Source organism: Rhinolophus sinicus, linkage group LG06 (genome assembly GCF_036562045.2).
Source record: "Rhinolophus sinicus isolate RSC01 linkage group LG06, ASM3656204v1, whole genome shotgun sequence".
Taxonomy (NCBI): domain Eukaryota; kingdom Metazoa; phylum Chordata; class Mammalia; order Chiroptera; family Rhinolophidae; genus Rhinolophus; species Rhinolophus sinicus.
Genome location: NC_133756.1, coordinates 49,651,107 through 49,672,764, shown reverse-complemented (window position 1 = coordinate 49,672,764; position 21,658 = coordinate 49,651,107). Strand labels below are relative to the sequence as shown.

The following is a 21,658-nucleotide window of genomic DNA, read 5'->3' as shown; positions in this document are numbered from 1 at the left end:
CCTATTGCTATGTTGTCTTAGACGAATTAGATTAACTATCCCATGCCTCAGTTTACTTCTGTATAAAATGGGGATGATAATACTATCTTCATAAAGTAGTTAAGATTAAGTGAAATAATAATGTGAAGTTCCTAGCAAGATACATGCAAGATACTCTGTAAGAGCTTGATGTGATGGTCGTGTTTCTTGTATTCATTTTTACGGGGTTCATCTGTAAACCCATCTATTTGCTTTTGTCTCAGATTTGAAATCTGTGCAAAATTACATGAGAAACCTATGATTTCTGAGAATAAAGACCAATTAAGACACAACCATATGTATGTATAATTATAATAAAATGTATACTATATGAAAAGATAATGTAACAATATAGTTAATCCATTTTCCCTGCCAACAACCCTCATCTACAAGGAGCTGAATAACACCACAAAAATAAGTGAATAATGCATGCAGGAGGGAATGGAGTCTCTTAGCTTGTCCATCTTACTTTGTATTGGGGAAAGTTAAACTGTTAAATGGTTATCCCAATAAGGATTATCCCACCCTGTCCTTAGAATCTGTGTGTTTCTTACAAGTGTGGCTACTTATTTTAAAATTTAATATTTGACCTTACTATGCACACTTAAATGCTGTTCAGTTACTTTTTGGTAATAAGATGGCATTATTTATAATTTTGAACTCTTCTATATTATTTAGCATTTAGTATTTATCTGTGAAGTGCTTAAAAATATATGCTGATGTCCTGGGATTCAAAGCCTTGAGCCTGCCAAACAAATGTTACAAAGACTAGGAAAAAAAAAAAAAAATAGGGGGCGGCCTGTTGTCTCAGTTGGTTAGAGAACAGTGCTCTTAACAACAAGGATGCCGGTTCGATCCCCACATGGGCCACTGTGAGCTGTGCCCTCCACAACTAGATTGAAACAACTACTTGATTTGGAGCTGATGGGTCCTAGAAGAACAGACTTAAATAAATAAAAGTGTAAAACAAAAAAATAGTTCATTCATGAAACTCAAGATACCTGTAGCTCCCATGGCTTATCCTCTATCCCATGTCTAATACAATGATTAAAACATAATTAATTTTTTGTAATTTTTAAGTGTATTTTCATAGTGGAAGCTGGGAATAATGCTAACATTTATTAAGTACCTACTCTTCTGGGTAGGATACTAGATGCTTTCTGTCCTTTCTCTCCTTTAGTCTCAAAACTCTGTGAGATAAGTGGTAATTGCTTCCTATTCAGAAACTCAAGAGTAAGGTTGCTCTGTATATTGGTATTTGAATCAAGATGTCATCAGACTCCAAAATACATGTTTTGCATATTCATGCCACCTGTCAGTAGGTGCTCAATAAATGCCAGAATAAAACCAAGTAATACAATCGCATGATTATTCATTTGAGATTCTTGTTTTAAAAACATGCTTTGGTAACCATTTCTTACATTTGTTACACAGTTCACAGTTTCACAGTGATTTCACTTTTATTATCTGGTTTGGGTTACCATGGCTGTGAGACAAATCACCCTAAAATTTAGTGGTGTAAAACAATTGTTTATTTTGCTTTCAGATTCTGTGGGTTAGCAATTCAGACAGGGCACAGCTGGGTGGCCTGTGTGATCCATGGTATCTCCAACCTCAGCTGAAAGACTGGGGCCTAAAATGTGAAGGCTCTTTACTCCATGTCTAGTAGTTGATGCTGATTGTCAGCTGGGGGCCTCAGTTGCTCTCTACATGGGTCTCTTCATGTTGGCTCTCTAGTCTAAGCCACCTTATAACATGGTGGCTAAGTTCCAAAGTCGAGTGTTCTGAGAGAGACAGAGACATAAAAATACGTGCGAGCACTAGCCAAGCAGAGGCTGTTTCCTTTTTTATGACCTACCCTCAGAAATCACATAATATCCCTTCCTTTACACTCTGTTGGTCAGAACAGTCACAAGCCCCTGCCCAGATTCAAGGGGAGGGAACATAGATTCTGACTCCTCAGGGGAGGACTGCCAGTCACATTGTAAGAAGAATATGTGGAATGATGTGTATGTATCGGTGTGACCATCTTTGGAAAGTAGAAATTATTCTGTGAAATAGATCAAGCAGATCACTTTATTAGTGAAGAAATTACTCAAAGTACTAGTACAGTAGCGTCTTAGGTCCCTCCCACTAGACTGGGATACTTGATCTATTTTGAAGATTATATACACTCCACATTATTACTGAGATAAGGTAAAAGATGCATAAGGTATTAAATTACAGTGTTGACTAAAATAAGACCAATGGGATGATCAGTATTTTGGAGGAGTATGCCAGCAATATTTAAAGTTTTTTTGTGTTTTTTGTTTTTTAGGTTTTTTTCGTTTGTTTTATTTGTTTTACATTGGGAAATGCCATTGGGTTTTAATCTGCCTGGTTAGTCTGGAAGAAGGTGGACAAACTACAGTTGGTAGGCCAAATCTAGCCAGCCCTGTTTTTATAAATAAAGTTTAATTAGAACACAGACACCCATTCATTTATTGTTTACAATTACTTTTGTGCTGCAATAGCAGAGGTGAGTAGTTGCAACAGAAATCATATAGCCACCAAAAGCTAACATAATTACTGTCTGGCCTTTTTATATAAAGTTTGCAAACCCTTGGTTTAGGAGATCAACCAATTTCAGTAAAACCAATTTCACTACTTGAGGCTGTAGTTTTGACCAATTCATTTGCTCAACATGCATGAGAACTCACACAGGGCTGGAAATACAGAGAAACAATCTAATGCTGCCCTGAAAAGTTCACAGTATTGTTGGGGAATCAGACAATCCTAGATTTAGATAGTACAGTGTCATGAGGAGGATTATTTTATAGCTATGCACCAATTTCTCAGGAAAGTACTATGGATAAAGATTGGGATCTGATTTTTTTTTTCCCCCGCAGAAAAGTCTTTCTGGAAAACTGATACTAATCAGATTCTCGGAAATACGTAGGCATTAACAAAGTGGGGAAAAAAGGCTTATATGTAGGAAAAATGTGAGCAAATCTATGTTTGAGTAGGAATTTTATACTTCCAGGTACAATAGGAATTCATTATAGCTGAAAATTACAGTGGGCTTGGATAAGTAATGAGAAGTAGGACCATCAGTGACCATTTAAGCCACTGAGGCAGGAAAAGATTTGAAAGCTCTTTAAGAGACAGAATTATCAAACTTGTTAATTGTTGTAAGTAGGAATGGTAAAAAGTGTGAAGTCTCGAATGACTGACCTGGGCAACTAGGGTGGTCAGGGAATATGGTATCATTTTACTAAGATACTGAGTACATTGGGGAGGAATAGATTTAAGGAGAAAAGGTAAGTTTCACTGTTGGAGATTTTGAATTTACAATGCCTATGCAACATCTAAATGAGACATCAGGTAGGCTGGCTTTGGAAGCATGACATTCAAGAAAAAGACGGGAGTTTTCAGTAAATCAATATTTGAAGCCATGGAAAAGATGCAATAGTCTATGAAAGTACCTAAAGCAAAGAGAGCCAAAAATAGAAATGGGCAACAACATTTAAGAGATGCATAGAAGAGGAAGGAGAAGGAGACCAAGCCTATGGAAGGAGCATCTGGAACAGAACAGTTTTGAGTGCCTTTGCATTTAGTGGTTTTGGGCAAGTTTAGTCAAGTAATAGGATCAGAAACAGACTAGAGTAACAATTTAGAAGTGATGGAATGTTGGGAGATCAATTAGAACCATAGGGATTGAATACACTGAAGAATTCATTGCCTTATCCCTGAAATTAAGTCCCTGTGAAGGTGCAAAAGCTAGAACCCAAAGCAGAGGTAGAGAGATTGAGCTAGACAGACGCAGGTATACCGTGTTCACTGAGACATGAGAGAGGAACGGGTGAGGAAAGAGGACTGATACTTTTGAAAGCCTGTTTTTGCCAGTCATTCTGATTGATTACATAAGTCATTTCATTTCATCTTTACTGCAGTCTATTTTATGTAGGAAGTATAGCTCCTTGCTTTATCAGTGAGGAACTTAACACTTAGGGAGGTCATCTTGGCCAATATCACACATATTGTAGGTAAGTGATGGAGCTAGTACCTAAACCCCAAAGTTTTATTTCTGACGTGCTCCTGTTCTCCCCAATTCCAACCCCTTCCAAACCCTTCCCCTGCTCCATGTGAATAAAGTCTGTAAGGTGTGGTGGGGACCTAGATGTTAATGTTACTCCATAGACCCATATAAACAGATGCTAAGTTCTAAAAATGAAACAGGAATTTGTTTTTCTTCTAAGGAAATTCTTTTTTTAAAAACATGTTCAATAAAAGATGTATGTAATATACATATCTAAAGAAATAATATATTCTTTTTGTTAATCCATATTCTAGCTAAACTGAAAGATGATACAGTTTTAAGAAAAAAATGTATGGGGGAGGTGGGAAGAACCAAAGACTCATTCATATAAGCTTATAGAGTAATTTATCTCCAGTGTGTTAGACTTTGACACCCCTGGTTTCTCCTGTTTTGGAAGCTTTATAATGTTTTATTTCTCATCTTTTATTTTCAGGTGTCTGTGTTTGGAGCAGAGTTTTCATCTGAGGCTTGCAGAGAGTTAGGCTTCTCCAGCAACTTGCTCTGCAACTCCTGCGATCTTCTTGGACAGTTCAGCCTGCTGCAGCTGGATCCAGACTGTAGAGGATGCTGTCAGGAAGAAGCACAATTTGAAACCAAAAAGGTGTTGTTTTCTAGTATCTCTCTTCCATTAGATGGTTTAGTTGAGATAAGGTAAAATAGCAAATTGCTTAATCAGCTTAAATAAAAAGAAGTCTCTAGCTTTTACATTTTGTAGTTTTAGAAACTAAACTGATTTCTTGCATGGCCCCTTAGATCAGTCAAAGCAAATAGGCAGGAAAAGGACTGTTACCTACCAGCATCCCGTTTTACCATGTTTCTGCAGAGGGTGAGCAGAATTATTCTAGCATGCTTGGATCCTAAAGCTCTTCAGTCTTCCTAAATTATGGCCACATAAAGTCAAAGAAAAATTAATTTTTAATCATTTGTAATAACCCAGTCTTGTAATGAAATTTGGGATAAAAGTAAAGCACTTATTACCTGGTACATAATTATAGACATAAATTATAACTTTTAATCTGGTTAACCAAGAATATGGTCTTTTAATTTACACACCTGTTACTAATATTTCCAGGCACCTAACCTGACCTTTAACACCTGAAAAAGCCAACGTGAAATACTGTGTTTCCCCGAAAATAAGACCGGGTCTTATATTAAGTTTTGCTCCAAAAGACACATTAGGGCTTATGTTCAGGGGATGTCATCCTGAAAAATCATGCCAGAGCTTACTTTCTGGTTAGGTCTTATTTTTGGGGAAACATAGTAGCTCTAACTGTTCAATAAAATCTGCTATGTTTTGACCCACTGTTCAAATTAATTTAAACTTGCTTAATTTTTAATTTTTTTCTTTAAATCTTTAAAGCCTTTAGACTTCTTTAAATTATAAAGTAGCTGGAAAAAAATCATTTACATTATCCAAATAAAATTAAATTAGTGAGATTTCTGTATTTCGGTTGAGAAATAAATGGTAGCATCTCTTTGTTATGTTTCCTTTTAATATTCTTTCACTTGTAAATACTGAATTCTATTTGATGTGTTATGGTTTGTAAAATTTTCAAACAGTATTGTATCTTCTGATTATTGGGTACTAGAAGTTTATTTTTAACACTGGGCACAGTTTTACAGTTCTAAAAGAAAAACAAGCAGACAAGCTTTGAAAATGTTAGTATTCAACCAAATTTAATACTTGATTTCTCAGTTGTGAGCCTGAAATTCCCAGTGTCCCAAAATTGACTTTCAAGTCGTCTGTTTTGCATTTTCTCTGTTCACACATACCAATAATATACTTTAATGTTTGAAAGATTTCCATACATGAAAGTTAATCTTTTCTGCCTATAATGAAATCTAAATTTTTAAAACTTGATTTTAAATAGATTTAAGATATAAGACTTTACTAGTTTTAAGTAGGACCCTTCCCCTTTGTTTCTGGGGGGGTTATTTTTGTTTATTTGTTTGTTGATGAGATATTCACATATGATAAATTGCTGAAGAAATCTGTATGAGTCATCCTCTCATCTTTAAACTAGTATTCTCTGGTCTGTACCTGCACTACTTGACCAACAATTATTACTTCCCGAGACACGAAATTTCAAGGATGAAATAACAAGGGGTGTTTTATAATAAACAATCTTTTATCACACACCTTCCCTTATAATTAAGGGCCAGTTGAGGGGTTCTACCTTTTGAGTGAAGTCGAATGTGCCTAAACTGTAAACTAAGGATATATGAAAGCTATTTTTACTTATTGCCCTTACTCAGTAATCCTTCATAATATATCACTTTGATGGTATAATATTAATGGTAACTTGGATCATACACTTTTCAAATAATTATATTGCTGTTCAATTTTCATTATTAAATGAGCTGTGTTTGGTATCTTGACACCTTTCAGCAGTTACAGCTCAGCAATGACGGTTAGGTAGGTAAGTAGTCTGCCAGTTAATATATGCCTAACTAGTTACAAGCTGGAATAATTATTTTATCTAAGTACAGGGGAGCCTGTATCCCAATGCACCTTCTATGCTATATCCATTGTTTTTTTTCCTTTACTCCTAGCCCCTAATCTCTAAGATGTACTTACTTCTCATTAAGCATTTACTAGCACACTGTTACACAAAATCAATGAATGGTTTTCCTTAATAAGCCTGGTGGAACCAAAGCAACAAAAACACTTAGAAATAGTACTGGAAATAGAAAAGTCTGGCATGATGGACAAGCCTCCCCTTAGATGCAGACCACATCCAAGTATAGAAGTATGCCGGTACTGCTATCTGGATTACTGCTACGTGATCATAGGAAGCAACAGTATATACAATGTATTTTTCTATCTCACTCAACTCTGGCTAAAGGCTTAATTTTGAAATTACAGTTTAATTTAGTCCTAGTTTAACAGAAGTAAAAATCTGCAGTCTATATAGGCTAGTGCCTTAAATAAAAGACATTAAAAATACTTAAACATGGCCGTGTGTATAAATCATTATGAATATAAATTCTTTAGAAGAAAAAAAATTGTAGTTTATATACAGGAATGTTTTAGCAATTTATATATAATAAAGAAATGTTATCAGAACACTCATTTTGGTCCTTGCTTAGTTGTATGCTTTAGGGGTCTGTCAGGGACGAGGCTAATCATTTTTAGGAATGCTTTCTTATTTAGCAGGCTGAATTTAGCCTTTAATAGCCAGAAACATAAAATTTGCTTTAAAAAACAAATTCACAATAAAAGCTAAACAGGCTTTGAAATCCTTTATCATTCTCCAAATAGATATTCCTTTATTCTTTTTATTTGCTCTTGTTTTCCCCACGTTTTGATCATGAAGGACCTACTAAGCATCACAAATACTAGCTATGATGAGATTTTTTTGGTAAACTATTTTACTACTGTTCCCACTAGTTTTGCTCATAGCTGTGTACCTAAGTACAGTTTACAAACATCAAGAAGGTTGTTGGCTTAATTGTGAAGAGCATATTTATTTGTAGCTTAAAGGAAAAACAAACTAAGAAACAAAATATTTAAATCCTGGTGCTATTTTTATATGGGTAGTATTACTAAGTAGCATAGTGACTTTGGCTTAAACAATAGAATCTTAAAATGGAAGGGGAGGGACCATTCTTTCACTACTGACTTGCTTTTTCCTTATGGTGGGAAACATAGTAACTGCCAGTTCCTGAGTGATGTATTTTATAGCTTTTCCGGTGAGAAAAGGACTAATTCTTCCTCATTCGCATTTTTTGAAATATTTTAGACAAGGATTGTTACTAGCTCAAGTTGAGTCACTAACCAGTTACTAGCTAGGATTATGCAATAATGTAAGAACCATTAGCTGCCATAGTAGTTATGTGGAATGTTTCATCAGGGAGCAGACAGAGGAAGCAGTTCTAAGGTAAAGAGCGGCTTAGGTACTAGGTAAGCAATGCCATAGGTATCTGTTGGGCTTTTTTCCTCAGTTACTGGAGTAAACCACTTCTACTTGAGCTGTTTTTAAAGATTTAGCTCAAGTGTCCCCTCTTCTGGTAAGTCTTCCCTAATTTCCCCACCCTTACCCACAATCACTACTACTCCCAAGTTATATTAGCTACACCTCTGTATTCCCAAAACACTTGAGGATACCTTGATTTGCACATACCTCCATTATTTTGCATCTGTTGTTTTGTTTCTTTTTCTCCCAATAAATTATGCTCTTTGAAGTCTAGGACTGTTTTTGGTTTCTGAATCCCCAGCCTTTAGCATACAATATTTCATAAGCTTTTGTCCTTGAATAAGGCTGTTTATGTTAAGTACAAGTTAGAAAAGGTGATTTAAAAAAATATATGTTGAAAATATACTAGAACTCCATAGATGCTTGTTAAGTACCTTTTTCATTTCACTTATATACCCTGAATGTAAAAAGAAAATTTGTCTCCATGTTGGCAGTTATCCATTAGTAATACTTTGGTTATAATTGTTTATCTAGCTATAAGTCTAGATATCTCATTTCTATATATTATTTGTAAGGCTATCATAAGCACTCCAAATCTATCTGAAAAAAAGATATGTTAATTATTTAGCACAAATTTTTGATGATTCCAGTCTGACCACTAACCTTAATAGATATTTTCTCAAAGAGTATGTGACCATCAGGTTCAAAAGTTCCCTGGGATTTTCCTGAAGATAAATATAAATCAAATACTTTTTTTTTCTGCTAAAAATTTTTTAACTTCTATTTTCTAAGATATATAAGATTAAATGTAGTATTTCAGTAGGTAGGTTGTTCTTCCCATATTTTTGTAATCTTTCCAGTTCTGTGAATTTGAACTTGATTATGGCAGCTAGATGCTTTTTTCCTGTCTCATTCATTTAAGGTTTTCATAACTTAATAAGAATGATTTCAGCTTCTTCCAGACATTGTAGAACTTTTGTATTTCTCCTTAATTACTTGCCCCTATTTCCTTGGCTAGTACCTGTTCTTTTTAAGATCTTGGTTCACTAAGATCCTTGGAGTCCCAGTGTTGCTTTTTTTTTTCTTCTTCTTTACAAATACTTTTATTTAATTGATTTTTAGTACTTCTTATTCTTACGTGTTTATATCTACTTTATCTCTGAATTGCTATTCGAAGGTTTGGCTAGTTCCCAAACCAGAGCACCTTCTGGGAGAAAAGATTGCACTTAGCTGAATTACTCATACAGCAATAAGCAAATTATTTCAACTTAATTTACTGTTCATTCAGTCTTGATTATATGGGGAGGGAGTTTAGAGGGTAAGAGCATAGGCTCTAGAAGCAAACTATTTACGTTCAGATCTTCTGCTAGTCAGTTGATGATCTTAGACAAATTATTTGATCACTCTGTGCCAGTTCATTCATTTACAAATTGGGGATAATAATAGTTGCTATCTCATAGGGTTGTTATGAGGATTAAATGAGTTAATAGATTATATTTTTAATCTAATACTTGATAACAGATTTTGAAAGTATAAGAAGTTTTTTAGAAGAGAGAAGCTTAAAAGGGACTTTAAAAACCTACAGGTTGAGAAGAAATTTCTGTTATTTGAATTTTGCAACATCTTGGTCTCATTCACAGAATACCTAGGCTTCAAATCACCAAATTATACCATTACTGGTTCTGTAAAATAGCTCAATAATTCAGGTATTTGATGAAGAGTTGTTTTTTTTCCATTTCAAAATCTACTTTTTAGATAATACTAAAACAAAGTTTTTAAATATTTATCTTCAATCTTTATTATAATTCACAAGATTTGAATAAATGGACCTGAGTACCAAGTGCATAAAATAATTTTAAGAATATAGTTACATTCCCTCCACTTCTCACTCCATTTCCTGGTTGGAATTAAGACTAATGTTAACTGACCAGCTTTGTATAATAGCATTCCCACTTTCTAAATGTATAATACTCAGCCTTCACATTTACATACACGCCAAGCAAGCCAAAGAGAGTACAAAGATAATACTAAAATATGTATAGATCAGTGGAAGTTTTATCCCCTTCTCTTTTTATAAGAGTTTTTGAAAGAGTTGAATTTTCTTCTCAACTTCATTGCTTACTAGCTTTGTGACTTCGAGCTAGCAAATTATTGGGTGACCTTCAGTTTTGTTGTAGTAATTTACACTGTCTCACCTTTGAGTGTTTCTTTTACCTTGGTTATGTGCTGAAGTTTTTTACCTACCTGAAGATTATGTATTTAATCTTCACAACAACTCTGTAATGTAAATACTATTATTCCTATTTAACAGAAAAGGAAAGGAGGATATAATTTGCCCAAAGTTACACAGCAATTAAGTGCTACAACCAGGCTTCATCTCAGGTCCATTTGACTTCAGAGCCCCAAGTTTTCTAACCTCTACACTATTTTGCCTCTCATCTTGAAAATGTTAATAGTAATACCTACTTCACAGAGTTACTATGAGAAAATGAATGAGTTAAGTATAAAACACCAGACTGGCTTTCTGAAAGTACGTTTAGTTAGCATTTATACTTAACAATTTCAATAACACAGTACCATCACTAGTTTTCATTTAATATTATCAAATCTTTATTCCTAAGTTTACCACAGACATTAATGTCTCCCATTACTTGGTGTGTTTCAAGAATATACTAACAAATTTGGCTTTAAGTCCCAACCAAACAAACATTTCAAATAAGTCATGTAACTTTTCTTAATTCTGACCAAAAAAAAATCAAAACATTCAGTTATTTTCAGTTTACTTGGAAATGTTGTAGCCAGTTTCAGAGTAATTTAGAAGTCAGCTTAAACAGCATTATTCAAGACATGGGCAGGTTTTAAGCGTTAGCCTATCAGAATGCTCCTGTTGTGGAAACGATAAAAGGATGGAATAGAGGATAAGCTAACTATGAGTGAAATTGTAACCACTAAAGAAATTTCAGTTACTTAAAATAGCTTCACTCTTTTGTACAGTCTGTAGCATCAATTCATGAACTGATTATCTTCAAAGGAAACAAAATATAAATGTCTTCAACATATTATTCTAATTGCAACATAAAAACTTTCACACAGACGCTTTTTTTAAAGATCTAAATGTTTGGCAACAATTCAAATTCACTGTAAGAATCACTAAGACTCCTGAGTAGCAACAATATTAAATAATGACACAAATATTTACTTACTAATAGCCACTAGCATTCATTAAGTTCTTATTATATGAAGGTGCTCTTCTAAGCACTTTATATGAATTAATTTATATAACCCTTGTAACAACTCTATCAGGTAAGTACCATTATTATTCCTATTTCATAGTTGAGTCTGAGGAATAGAGATCTTGCCTAAAGTCATACAGCTAATAACTGGCTATAAATATATGTATCCTATATTTGTGTACTGAAGGTTTTAAAATTTATTTTGTGTAGTTATTTCATTGAACTGAAAATATTTACTTTTTTTATGTTTTCTGAATGTGGCATTTCATCTGGCTTTAATATGAAGAATAAATGTAGTCAATTTTTTAATGTATTTACAAATTAAGTCCAGCTTCTATCAAGCATATTCAAACATTCTGTCACATTTGCATATTCTAATATTTAGAAAGGAAATAAACCTTTAAAGTAATTCATTATCCTCAGGCTGTCTTACAACTACATTTCCTACCTCAGAGTCAAAATAAACTTCCCATTTGTACACAAAATATATCTTCTTGGTATTGGCATTGAGAATGCTAAAATAAGACAGTCACTGTCCTTGAAGAGTAGAAGAAATAAGACGTGCAAATTGGACTGCTAGAATGTATTTGGCAGGCTATTCCATTGAGCTAAAACATAATGTCCAGTGTTATGAAGGTAAACACTAAAAGAATGAGAAATAAAGGAAGGAGAAGGGAATCTCTTAAAGTTGTTATGTTGAGAACTATAGATATAACCATGTTAATCATTATGGAAGTGACCAATTGAAGAACTGAAAATAAACAATTTAAAAGTTACTGAGTGGTGGGTGGGAAGCAGAGGAAAATTTTCACTTATTTTATACCCTCCTGTACTGCTTCTTTTTTATCAGTATTTCCAGATACATTGATTTCTTTAAAGAATTCAGTGAGATGTGAGCTGTAAACAAAAAATATGCATGTGCGATGAAAGCAAGAGAAGGAAGGGCATAACAGTTTTACAGGTCAGGTAAATATCACCATCTGCTTATATAGAAATTGATACCTATGATAAGTTGGAAAATAATTACTAAAAGATCATCTCTTGCAGAAGAAAAAGTTAATGAAAAGACACAGAGTCATGAGAAAGATGGCCATCTAAGATAAATCAGATAGTTTGGTTATGATGAAAGATAATGATTAAGTAAGTAAGGCCTGTTTGCCTTGCTTGAAAAGAAGTTTGGATTCTGTCCTATAGGCAGCGGACAAAATTAAAGAATTTTAAGTAATGAACTGGCGTCAGATTTGTAATTTAATAACTTTTGTTGTTGTTATAAACGATATTTGATAGGGCAAAGGGGAATATTTTTGCCAGAAAAATACCTTATATAGCAAGATACAGGGCTGAAGCCAACACATTGATATAAAAATGGAGAAGGAACAGAGCTGAAAAAGATTTAGTCAATAAAAATTACGGGATTTATTGCCTTAACTGGATTGGAGGCGGAAGGCATCAGTTAGGGTGCTTCCCAGTGTTCTTACTTGAGAAACTGGTCACCCCAACACAAGAAGGCTGCAGTAGACTTCAACTAGTTACAAGGTGGCCCTTTAAGGCAATGGTGTGGATAGGAGAAGGGACAGAAACTTTCAATAACCCATTAGTGACAAACTGCCTTTTCAGTTTTCTTTTTGGAGAAACAAGTGTCAATAGTTTTAATTTAGAAGGCCATGAATTTTATCTGGATACCATAATGAATATTAAAATTGATAGTTTCCTTGTCAAACAGTGGGCAAAAAATAAAATGTGTAATGGCCTAGATTCTTTTGTTCATTTTTTAATTTTTCTGCTCTTAAGTTAGTATAATATTTAAACTTTTGGATTATTATTAGCTTATTTTTGTACCTGGTATTAAAATATATAAGTGATTACTTTCTGTAGATTGAGAGAAACTATAAATTGTGCCCACTGTTTTGTTTTTATCTATAACCTTTCTTAAAGGTATTTGTAACCTTTCTTAAAGATTATCATAATTGCCCCTCTTTTTATGACAAACAGTGATTTTCTTTATGGAGTGGAAATAACAACAGGAACACAAGGAAAAGAGTTTTCTTTTGAAAAGCAGCTTTTGCTGCCGTATGTAGCACCATCATGTTGAGTTTCTGAGGCTGTTGAATGTTTGGATGTTGAACCATATTTTGTCTGGATCTCAGTTTTTCAAATTAACAGGAAATAGGTTGTATTTCTCAAACATTTAGGAGCAAAAAGACATTGAATTTTTTGTTTGCCATTTTCTAAAATATTTTTATTATTAGTGAGGGGTTTAGTTGGTTTTATTCAAAAACTGCTTACTGTGATTTTTAAGCTTAACCTCATTTTTACCAATTCTTTGGAAACTTTGACCTCAGGAAATAGAATGATGATGTGTCAAGCTAATGTCTTTTCATTGTGTGTTTCCTAAATATCAGTCGAATTAAATGCATTGTTCCCAGGTGATAACCCTTGCAGCTGAGTATGTATGGAGGTCTGTCCATATCTGTGGCTGTATTTTTTTTCTAAGTGAAAATTTAATCAGTCTTATCTCTTGTTGATGAAATTCTCATTGTTGTAGGTGCATATATAAATTCTGTTCCTCATCACAGTACTGAAAGAAACCTTGTTCTTTTCCTCAGATTTCAGAGTTGGAGTGTTCTAATTTAGAATGTGGTGATGTCAAAGAAAGTTTTTTTGTTTTATTTTTGTACATTTTCATTGAGCTTTTTAGTGGAGCAGTGATTGTATCTTTATGGAAAGATTCCTGCAGTGTATTCTTACCTTCATTAGAACCTAGTTTAAATTAAGGTAGATATTACCTTGCTTGTTTTGTAACTTTCTCAATCTTAAGGCAGAAACTAAAGACAGAAAAAGGAATAGAACTTCAATAGCATAGTAGAATAAGTTTAAACTTAAGGAGCTTTCTTAGGCATAGAGATGTATTCCTTTGTATTTTTTCAGAGTTCAATAGAAAACACCTAAAATGAGTAGTGTAATCTCAGGGGTATAATATTAGAGGATCATATTTTCCAGCTTGTTTTTCTAATATTATAAAACTTAATTTATTTCCCTAATCCTCCATGTCCATTCATTGCTCCTATGCAAGAATGCCATCAGCCAGTGTGTATTGAAGTATCAGCACATAAACCATGTGCCTTATACATCTGCTGCTTCAGCGACTTAAAGTGAAATCTTAACAAAAGCTTACTACCAGATCACAAAAAATTGAGTATCCTAATTATTTGTCCATGTGTAATTGTAGCTTATTGTTTGTAGTGCACCAGACATTTTTTTAAGAAATCAGAAAATATGGGAATGATTTGATGATGAATAATGAATTAAAACTTAAACCACCAGCAGATCACTAACCATATGGTTTTGGCTGAAAACATTTCCCTATGAATTAACTGGCCAGATTTTGCTAAAAATAGCTTCTGCATTTTTGAAAGGAGTAAAGTTGATTTTTAGAAGTTACACTGGATGCAATTAATGTTTGGAAGAGTGGCTCGCATATTTGAGTGTATCAATTATTTTTCATTTAAGATCTCTAAATAACATAATACTCAGCTTTCATCATATTATATTCATACTTCCTTTTTTTGGGGTTTAAGGAGGGCACAGCTCACAGGGGCCCAAACGGGGATCAAACCGGCAACTTTGATGTTATCAGCACCACGCCCTAACCAACTGAGCTAACTGGCCAGCCATACTTCCTTAGTTTTTAATTCCTACATTTTATTTGAGGGTAAGCCTTCAGTAGACCTATAAAATAGTTCCTCCTCAGGGCTGAGTTCTGTTCAACAGTTAAAATTTTACCTTTATTTCACCTAACGTTAGAGCATTTTCTTCACATTGCTACTAATATTCAAAGTTTTTCCAGTTTTTTTCTAACCGTACTACTGAATTTAATACTAAAGTTTTGCATTTAAATAAAAGAGGATTTCTAAAATAAGAATGTATGGCTGCAAGCAAAACTTCATAAGGGAAGACAAACGATATTGCAGCATTTGTCTTGCTGTAATCAAGCCTCATGTGGCTTACCTTTTAGAATTAATTTGGTTAGTCTGTTGAGCAAAAGCCTACTGTTAGATTGTTTTGTAATTTTTGCCTCATTAACAGTTGAGTATAGTCCAAGGCAGTAATTCTGTTCTCATCCCTGGCTGCTCATTATAGTCACTTGGGTGGCTTTAAAAGTAGTAATAATAATTAAAATACTGATGCTTGGATTTCACCCCCAAATACACTAATTTAGTTGGACTGGGGTAAGTTCCAGGGATCAGTAATTTTCAGAATCTTTCCAGGTAATTCAAGTGTACAGTCAAGGTTGAAAATGCTGCTGTAAGGTAATTTGAATTTGAAAGCTTGAGAAATTTTTGGAGTGGCCATTCTAATCACAGAGGAACAGTGAGTGATAGCCCTGAATAGCCCCAGAACAGAAAGCTCCATTAACTATGAAAATGGGTTTCAAATACACAACTTAAACTTAGCCAGTAGTGTGAAAGCAAGTATAATCATAATAGCTGTTGTTACTTACTGAACATCTAAAGAATACAGGTTTTTTGCCTTGTGGTGGTGGTGTTAACTCCTTCTCGCAACTCTGCATCGCAGAGAATATCTCTTTTGTTCCAACAGGAAAGTGAAGCTCACAGAGAGTGACTTACCCAAGGGGACAGACTGCTTGTAAATGGCAGAGCCATAATTGGACCACATACAGATTTGATTGTACAATGAGATCTTTTCACTGTGCTATTAAAGGATAAACTGAGGCATATTACAATCTGTAGCAATTTGAGCAAAAAGCAGTTAAAATCCAGCAGCGTCAAATGGAAATGGTTAGGGGGTGCTCCACCAACAAGAGTTTGGGGCAAGACTTTTATAGAGTAGATGCAGAAGCAAAGCAAGGAAATAATTTGGGCTATAGCTTAAACAGTTGTCTTATTTGGGAAATCTTAATTGGCTGTTTCAGATTTGTTGTCTCTAGGTTTTTAACTCTTAGGTTGTCCTTAGATCTCTTAACTCTGAGGCATTTACAGGCTTAGGTTTTGGTTTGCTTACATAGGCTGCTGATGTCTTAGAACAAACCCAGTCTAATGGCCTCCTTGTTTAATTTAACAATATCATGCGGTATGAAAAGTTGATATTCAGTTTGACTTAGTTTATTTCAAGGATTTCTTACTGTCATGTTTCTTTAGAGCCATGGATATTGTCACCAACAAAAATATATTAAGTGCTCAGTGTTGGAAAGTTGTAGAATATTTCTGACTTGGACCAGGTTTAGATTTGTGGTGCTGGTGTGATGGTGATAGTAAATATTAACACATGCAAAACTTTTTTTAAAGTTCAAGAAATTTACATAACCTAACAAGTGTTGCCTTTATTCACTGTTATGAATTAACTTATTTTGGAATTTAGCTATCTGGTGAGAAACAGCATAGACCATTTTTTGTCTTGCTGTTAATCTGAACTGTTTTGTAGCAACACAGACTTTAATTACAGCAGAGTTAGTTCCACAAAATAAAGACTTTCGGCCTTTTTCTATACATAAAAACCTCATTAGAAGCCCTTACTAAAATTTTATAACAAGAGATTGGTCATATGGGTATCATTATATTCCAACAGCAATTTATCAGGAAGTCTTTCTATAATGAAAGGAGTGTATTGTCCCAAAAACTTAAGAAAAATATATGAAATGTACAGAATCTAAAATTGAGATTCATACAAATAAATTTTTATAATACTTACAATATATTTAAATTGCAAAAAAATAGCTAACTGCAAAGCAGAAATTTATTTTAAGAATAATAAATAAAAATCACTTATTTTTAAATGAGAGAAATAAGTATATGTAAAAATCCTGTTACAAATAAGGTAAATTAGTTGTAGAGCTAAAGTAGTTAAATATTTCTACATTCTACCCAGAGGACCCTCTCAAAATTTTAGGAAAACCTGGCAATTGTAAGTAGTGTGCAGTTAGGTATGGACTTGAAGGGAAAAAATGTAATTTTGTGCATCATTTTTGTACTTTTCTAGAAGTGTCTGTGTGTTTCTATTTAAATTATTTGAACTCAGATAATACAATCCTAATGGAATAATGACCTGTAATCCTAGCGTTAGATTGTCTATACAAATAAGGCTTCTCTAACGCATATAGAAAAGAGGCCTACCAACTTGCTATAAAAAATATAAGCTTGCTATATAAAAGTTACATAACTTGCTTCTTTGATTTCTCTTCTACTGGTATTTTTCCACAAATGTTTGAAGGTCAGAGTTTTTGTATGTGAGTGATATTACTTTAAAAGGTAAAAATGCTAAGGGTGAAAGTCAAGAAATTGGAAGTTTTAACCTTTTTGAATCCTTTCATACTTTATGCCCTTGAGAATTTCTATTATAAGTAGCATATATTTCCTTGTGTACAATGAATTTGTGTGCTGCCAAAGATGTTTATGATTACCTTATAAATAGGCACTGAAAATTTAGCACAATTTATAGGTATTTATTTACCATGAAAAACAAATGTTTTTCTATGAACACTGCAGATTCATAATAAAATGCCAACTAGCATCACAAATTAATGCTTTTAGAATTTGACTTTAATCATTTTGTGCAGCTTTGAGTTACATTTACTTTTTGTTCACTCCAGACTGGAACTCAACACAGTCTGCTCTACAAAGTATGTCAAAGGAACTTGAAATATTGTGAAAGTTACATGATGAGAAAAGAAATGTCTAATTCTGCTAAATGAATAATTCTCTCCATTCAGCACACATACATTGAGCAGCTTTGTGTCCAGTTCTGGGCGGGATTATGATAAATAAGACATTTCCTGTCCACAGTGAAATTATAGACTATTTATAGTACATTATGATAGGAACAGAATTCTGTGGAAAGTCCCTCACTGAGGCAATGAGACCGACAAAAGTTTTCCTGGAGAAGGTCACATTTGAGCTGCGTATTCATTAAAGAATATATTTCTAATATTTTTAATTCATTAGTTGGTGTTCTGTGGTGCAGAGAAGTACTTTCCATGAATGGGTTACAAGTATGCTGGGATACTGAGTCCTTCGGTCCTTGAGAAAACCAAGGGGGAGCGGAGTGAGCAGAGGCCACCAGTTAGTTATAAACAGCCTCCTCTTTTTATCCTAGTGATCTGTACGGTCATTACCATTTTCCACACGTGATGATAGGAAGAATATTGGGAAATAGTGGTATAGAGAAATACCACCATATAAGGTAATGGAATCTCCACTTAGAGTTCCCAAAGGATCGCCACTTGCAAATAAAAGATAAATCTAATAACCAAATTTTAATATGGCCTTTTTTCTTCTTAATTCTGGTAAAATATACATACAGTTCAGTGACATTAAGTACATTCACATTATTGTGCAGTATCATCACCATCTGTCTCCTGTACTGTGTCATCTTTTCAAACTGAAACTCCATACTCATTAAACAATAATTCCCCTGTTCTTCCCTCCTCCAGCCCCTGGCAACTACCACTCTACTTTCTGTCTCTGAATTTGACTACTAAGTACCTCATAGAAGTGGAATCACCAATATAGTATTATCTTATTGTAACTGCCTTATTTTACTTAGCTTAATATCTTGAGGATTCATCCATGTTACAGCATGTGTCATAATTTCCCTTTTAAGGCTAAATACTATTTTATTATGTATATACGACGTTTTGTTTACATGTCCATCTGTCAGTAGACACTTGGATTGGCTTCACCTTTTGGCTATTGTGAATAATAATTAGTTTACAAATTTCTGTTCACATCCCAACTTTCAGTTCTTTTGTGTATATACCTAGAAGTACGATTGCTGAATCCTATAATTCTATTTTTAATCTTTTAAGGAACCACTATTCTATTTTTCATAGCACCACTTTACATTCCCAACAGCCATTTACAAGGGTTCCAAATTCCCCACATCCTCACCACCACTTGCTGTTTACTGCTTTTTTGATAATAGTCATCCTAACGAGCGTGAAGTGGTATCTCATTATGGTTTTAATCTGCATTTCCCTAATGATTAGTGATGTTGAGCATCTTTTTATGAGCTTATTGGCAATAAGGGCTGATATTTTTAGAGATTTGGGGGGGCGGGATGTGTCTCACCAAGATTAACCAAATCTTATTCACAAACAATTTATTTTATAGACTTAGGTCAGCCTAATCTTAAATTTTCACTATTGCAAAGAATCTTAGAGGTTATCAGAGTTCTTACTCTGAAATCCATCAGTAGTTCCAGAGAGTCCATGAATAACCTGAATTGAAGCAAAATTCCATCAGATTCTCAAAAATATCTTTGACCCTTAAAAACTTGAGAACCATTGATACAACCCAGAATCACTAAAATGTTAAAAAATAGCTTTTGGATTAGTGAAATTATGGTGATTTTTAAATTTCTACTTTGTGCTTTTCTGTATTTTCCAAAGTATCGAAAATAATCATGCATAGTACCTGTGATTTTTATGCCATTTTGGAACTTTAAAAGTAAAATCCATCTTTAGCTCTTAGACCTACAATTAAAAAACAAGTCTAAAAGCTAAGAAATACAGTGGATATAGTGTGTTCTTACCATTGTCTGCCTTCTCTTAGAGTCACAGCATTCCCAAGTCACTACAAAAAGAATGGGCAGGCTATACAGCTGTGGAAAAAAGAAAAAAAAGATGTTTACCAATGAATACATTTCAACTGAATTAATTGTAATAAAGTACTGAGTTTAAGTTTTTTGTAATAAGCTTTTACTATAAAGAGAATGTGATGTGCAGGTTTTATAGCTAGAAAAGCAATATTTACCACTGAATTCGTTTCATCTGGAATTCACTAAGGGAAAATAGTTGATTTAAGTTGTTTATAATGAAGTTTTACTGGTTTTCCCATAATATCTTTACATAGTACATACCATAATTACTTTTTAAAGGTATTGGGAGTTTTGTTTTAAAACAATGATTACTTAATTTTAAAAGCAACTCTAAAGAATTCTCATTAAGTATCTGTGTTGGATAGATGGATACACAACTGTTCGACTTGGCATCCTAAAAAACTGTAGGAAATCCTTAAGATTATGTGAAGAACTTTCTAGGACATCTTACCTATTCGAATTCATTGTCAGGTCTCCATATCTTCTTCAAACTTTTTGGCTAAGTTTAACTATACTCCAGGTAGGGCTTAACCTCCTCTACCATTTAATATTCTTTGGCCTCCATTTCCTTCTTTGTTGGACTGGAACTAGATAGTCCTAGTCGATGCTGACATTTGTTCAATCTAAATATCTGTTCAAAGAATATCTGTATTGTTTATGCTGTGAAGTTTTATATTTTATAACTACATTTTTTAATTTATACCAGTTTTTTAAAATCCTGATTTTCCCTTTGTAGCTGTATGCAGGAGCTATTCTTGAAGTCTGTGGATGAAAATTGGGAAGGTTCCCTCAAGTCCAAGGTAAAATTAACTCTAATAAATTCTCAGTTTAATAATTTAAAATCAGCATTTTATAAGAATAATTTTATTAAATATTAACACAAGTAAGAATTTTTAGGATTATACTTCCTCTACAGCATGTGAATTTTTTCCACATTTGTTTTCATGGCAGTGGAATTTTATAGTAATTGTTGAATAGTAGGTTGCTTTAAGAAAGCATAGTATATGAAATTTAGATTTGTATACAACACATGATGAGGTGGTTATTTTCTTAAAAAGAGAGCTTTCTCTTTACCAAGCATACATTTTATGAGAACCATTCTTTTACCAGATATAAATGTAACCACTTTAGGTAGTTCATTCTAGTATATTTTAAATGTGAATTGATTTATATAAAACTCCTAAGGAATAATTGCATTAAGTGAGACTAGATCTGTACAAAATGACAAATCGAGAATAGAATTAATTATCATAGAACTTGAGATGCAGAAGAGAGGAAGTCATACATGTATATCTTCACAGGAAATTTGAAGGATAAATATGTGAAAGGATAATTGTGAAAGTATATTCTTTTGGCAAATATCAAACAGTAATGGAACTTTGCAGCTCCCAAAATACTTGGACTAAAGCTTTTTTCTGTTCTATCCTTGCATGTTACTTTAAAATCAGTTTTATGAAACTGAACTTGTCTGAAGGTGTCAACCAGTGGTTGTTGACACCAGTACAACAACAACAGGAATCCCCAATTTGGGGTGCGGTGAAGAAGGAAATTTTATTCAGTGCAAACTACTCAACTGTAATACAGCAAAGCTGTGGTACAACATGGCTGTGGTGCAGCACAGCTGTGGAATATCATGGCTTCCAGGCGGCCCTCTGGCTAGACAGCTCTGCTCTGCCCTCCTCCAGTTGGCTCTACCTGCTCTGCTCCACTCTGTTTAGTGTTTTAGCTCCAGCTGGGGAAATGCGGTGAAAAGAAGTGTGCTCTCTGAGCTAGAGGGTATCTGACTCATATAGAGAATT

General features: G+C 33.8%; 1 protein-coding gene across 1 annotated transcript in view; it reads left to right on the top strand.

Moving 5' to 3' along the window:
• The window catches only part of SELENOF (selenoprotein F), a 33,917-nt gene that overhangs the window by 4,152 nt on the left and 8,107 nt on the right, over positions 1 to 21,658 (top strand). Inside the window, exons 2-3 of the mRNA XM_019751769.2 lie at positions 4,530 to 4,697; positions 20,596 to 20,659. Coding sequence (XP_019607328.1) covers positions 4,530 to 4,697; positions 20,596 to 20,659 — 232 coding nt within the window. The remainder of the gene's footprint in view (positions 1 to 4,529; positions 4,698 to 20,595; positions 20,660 to 21,658) is intronic.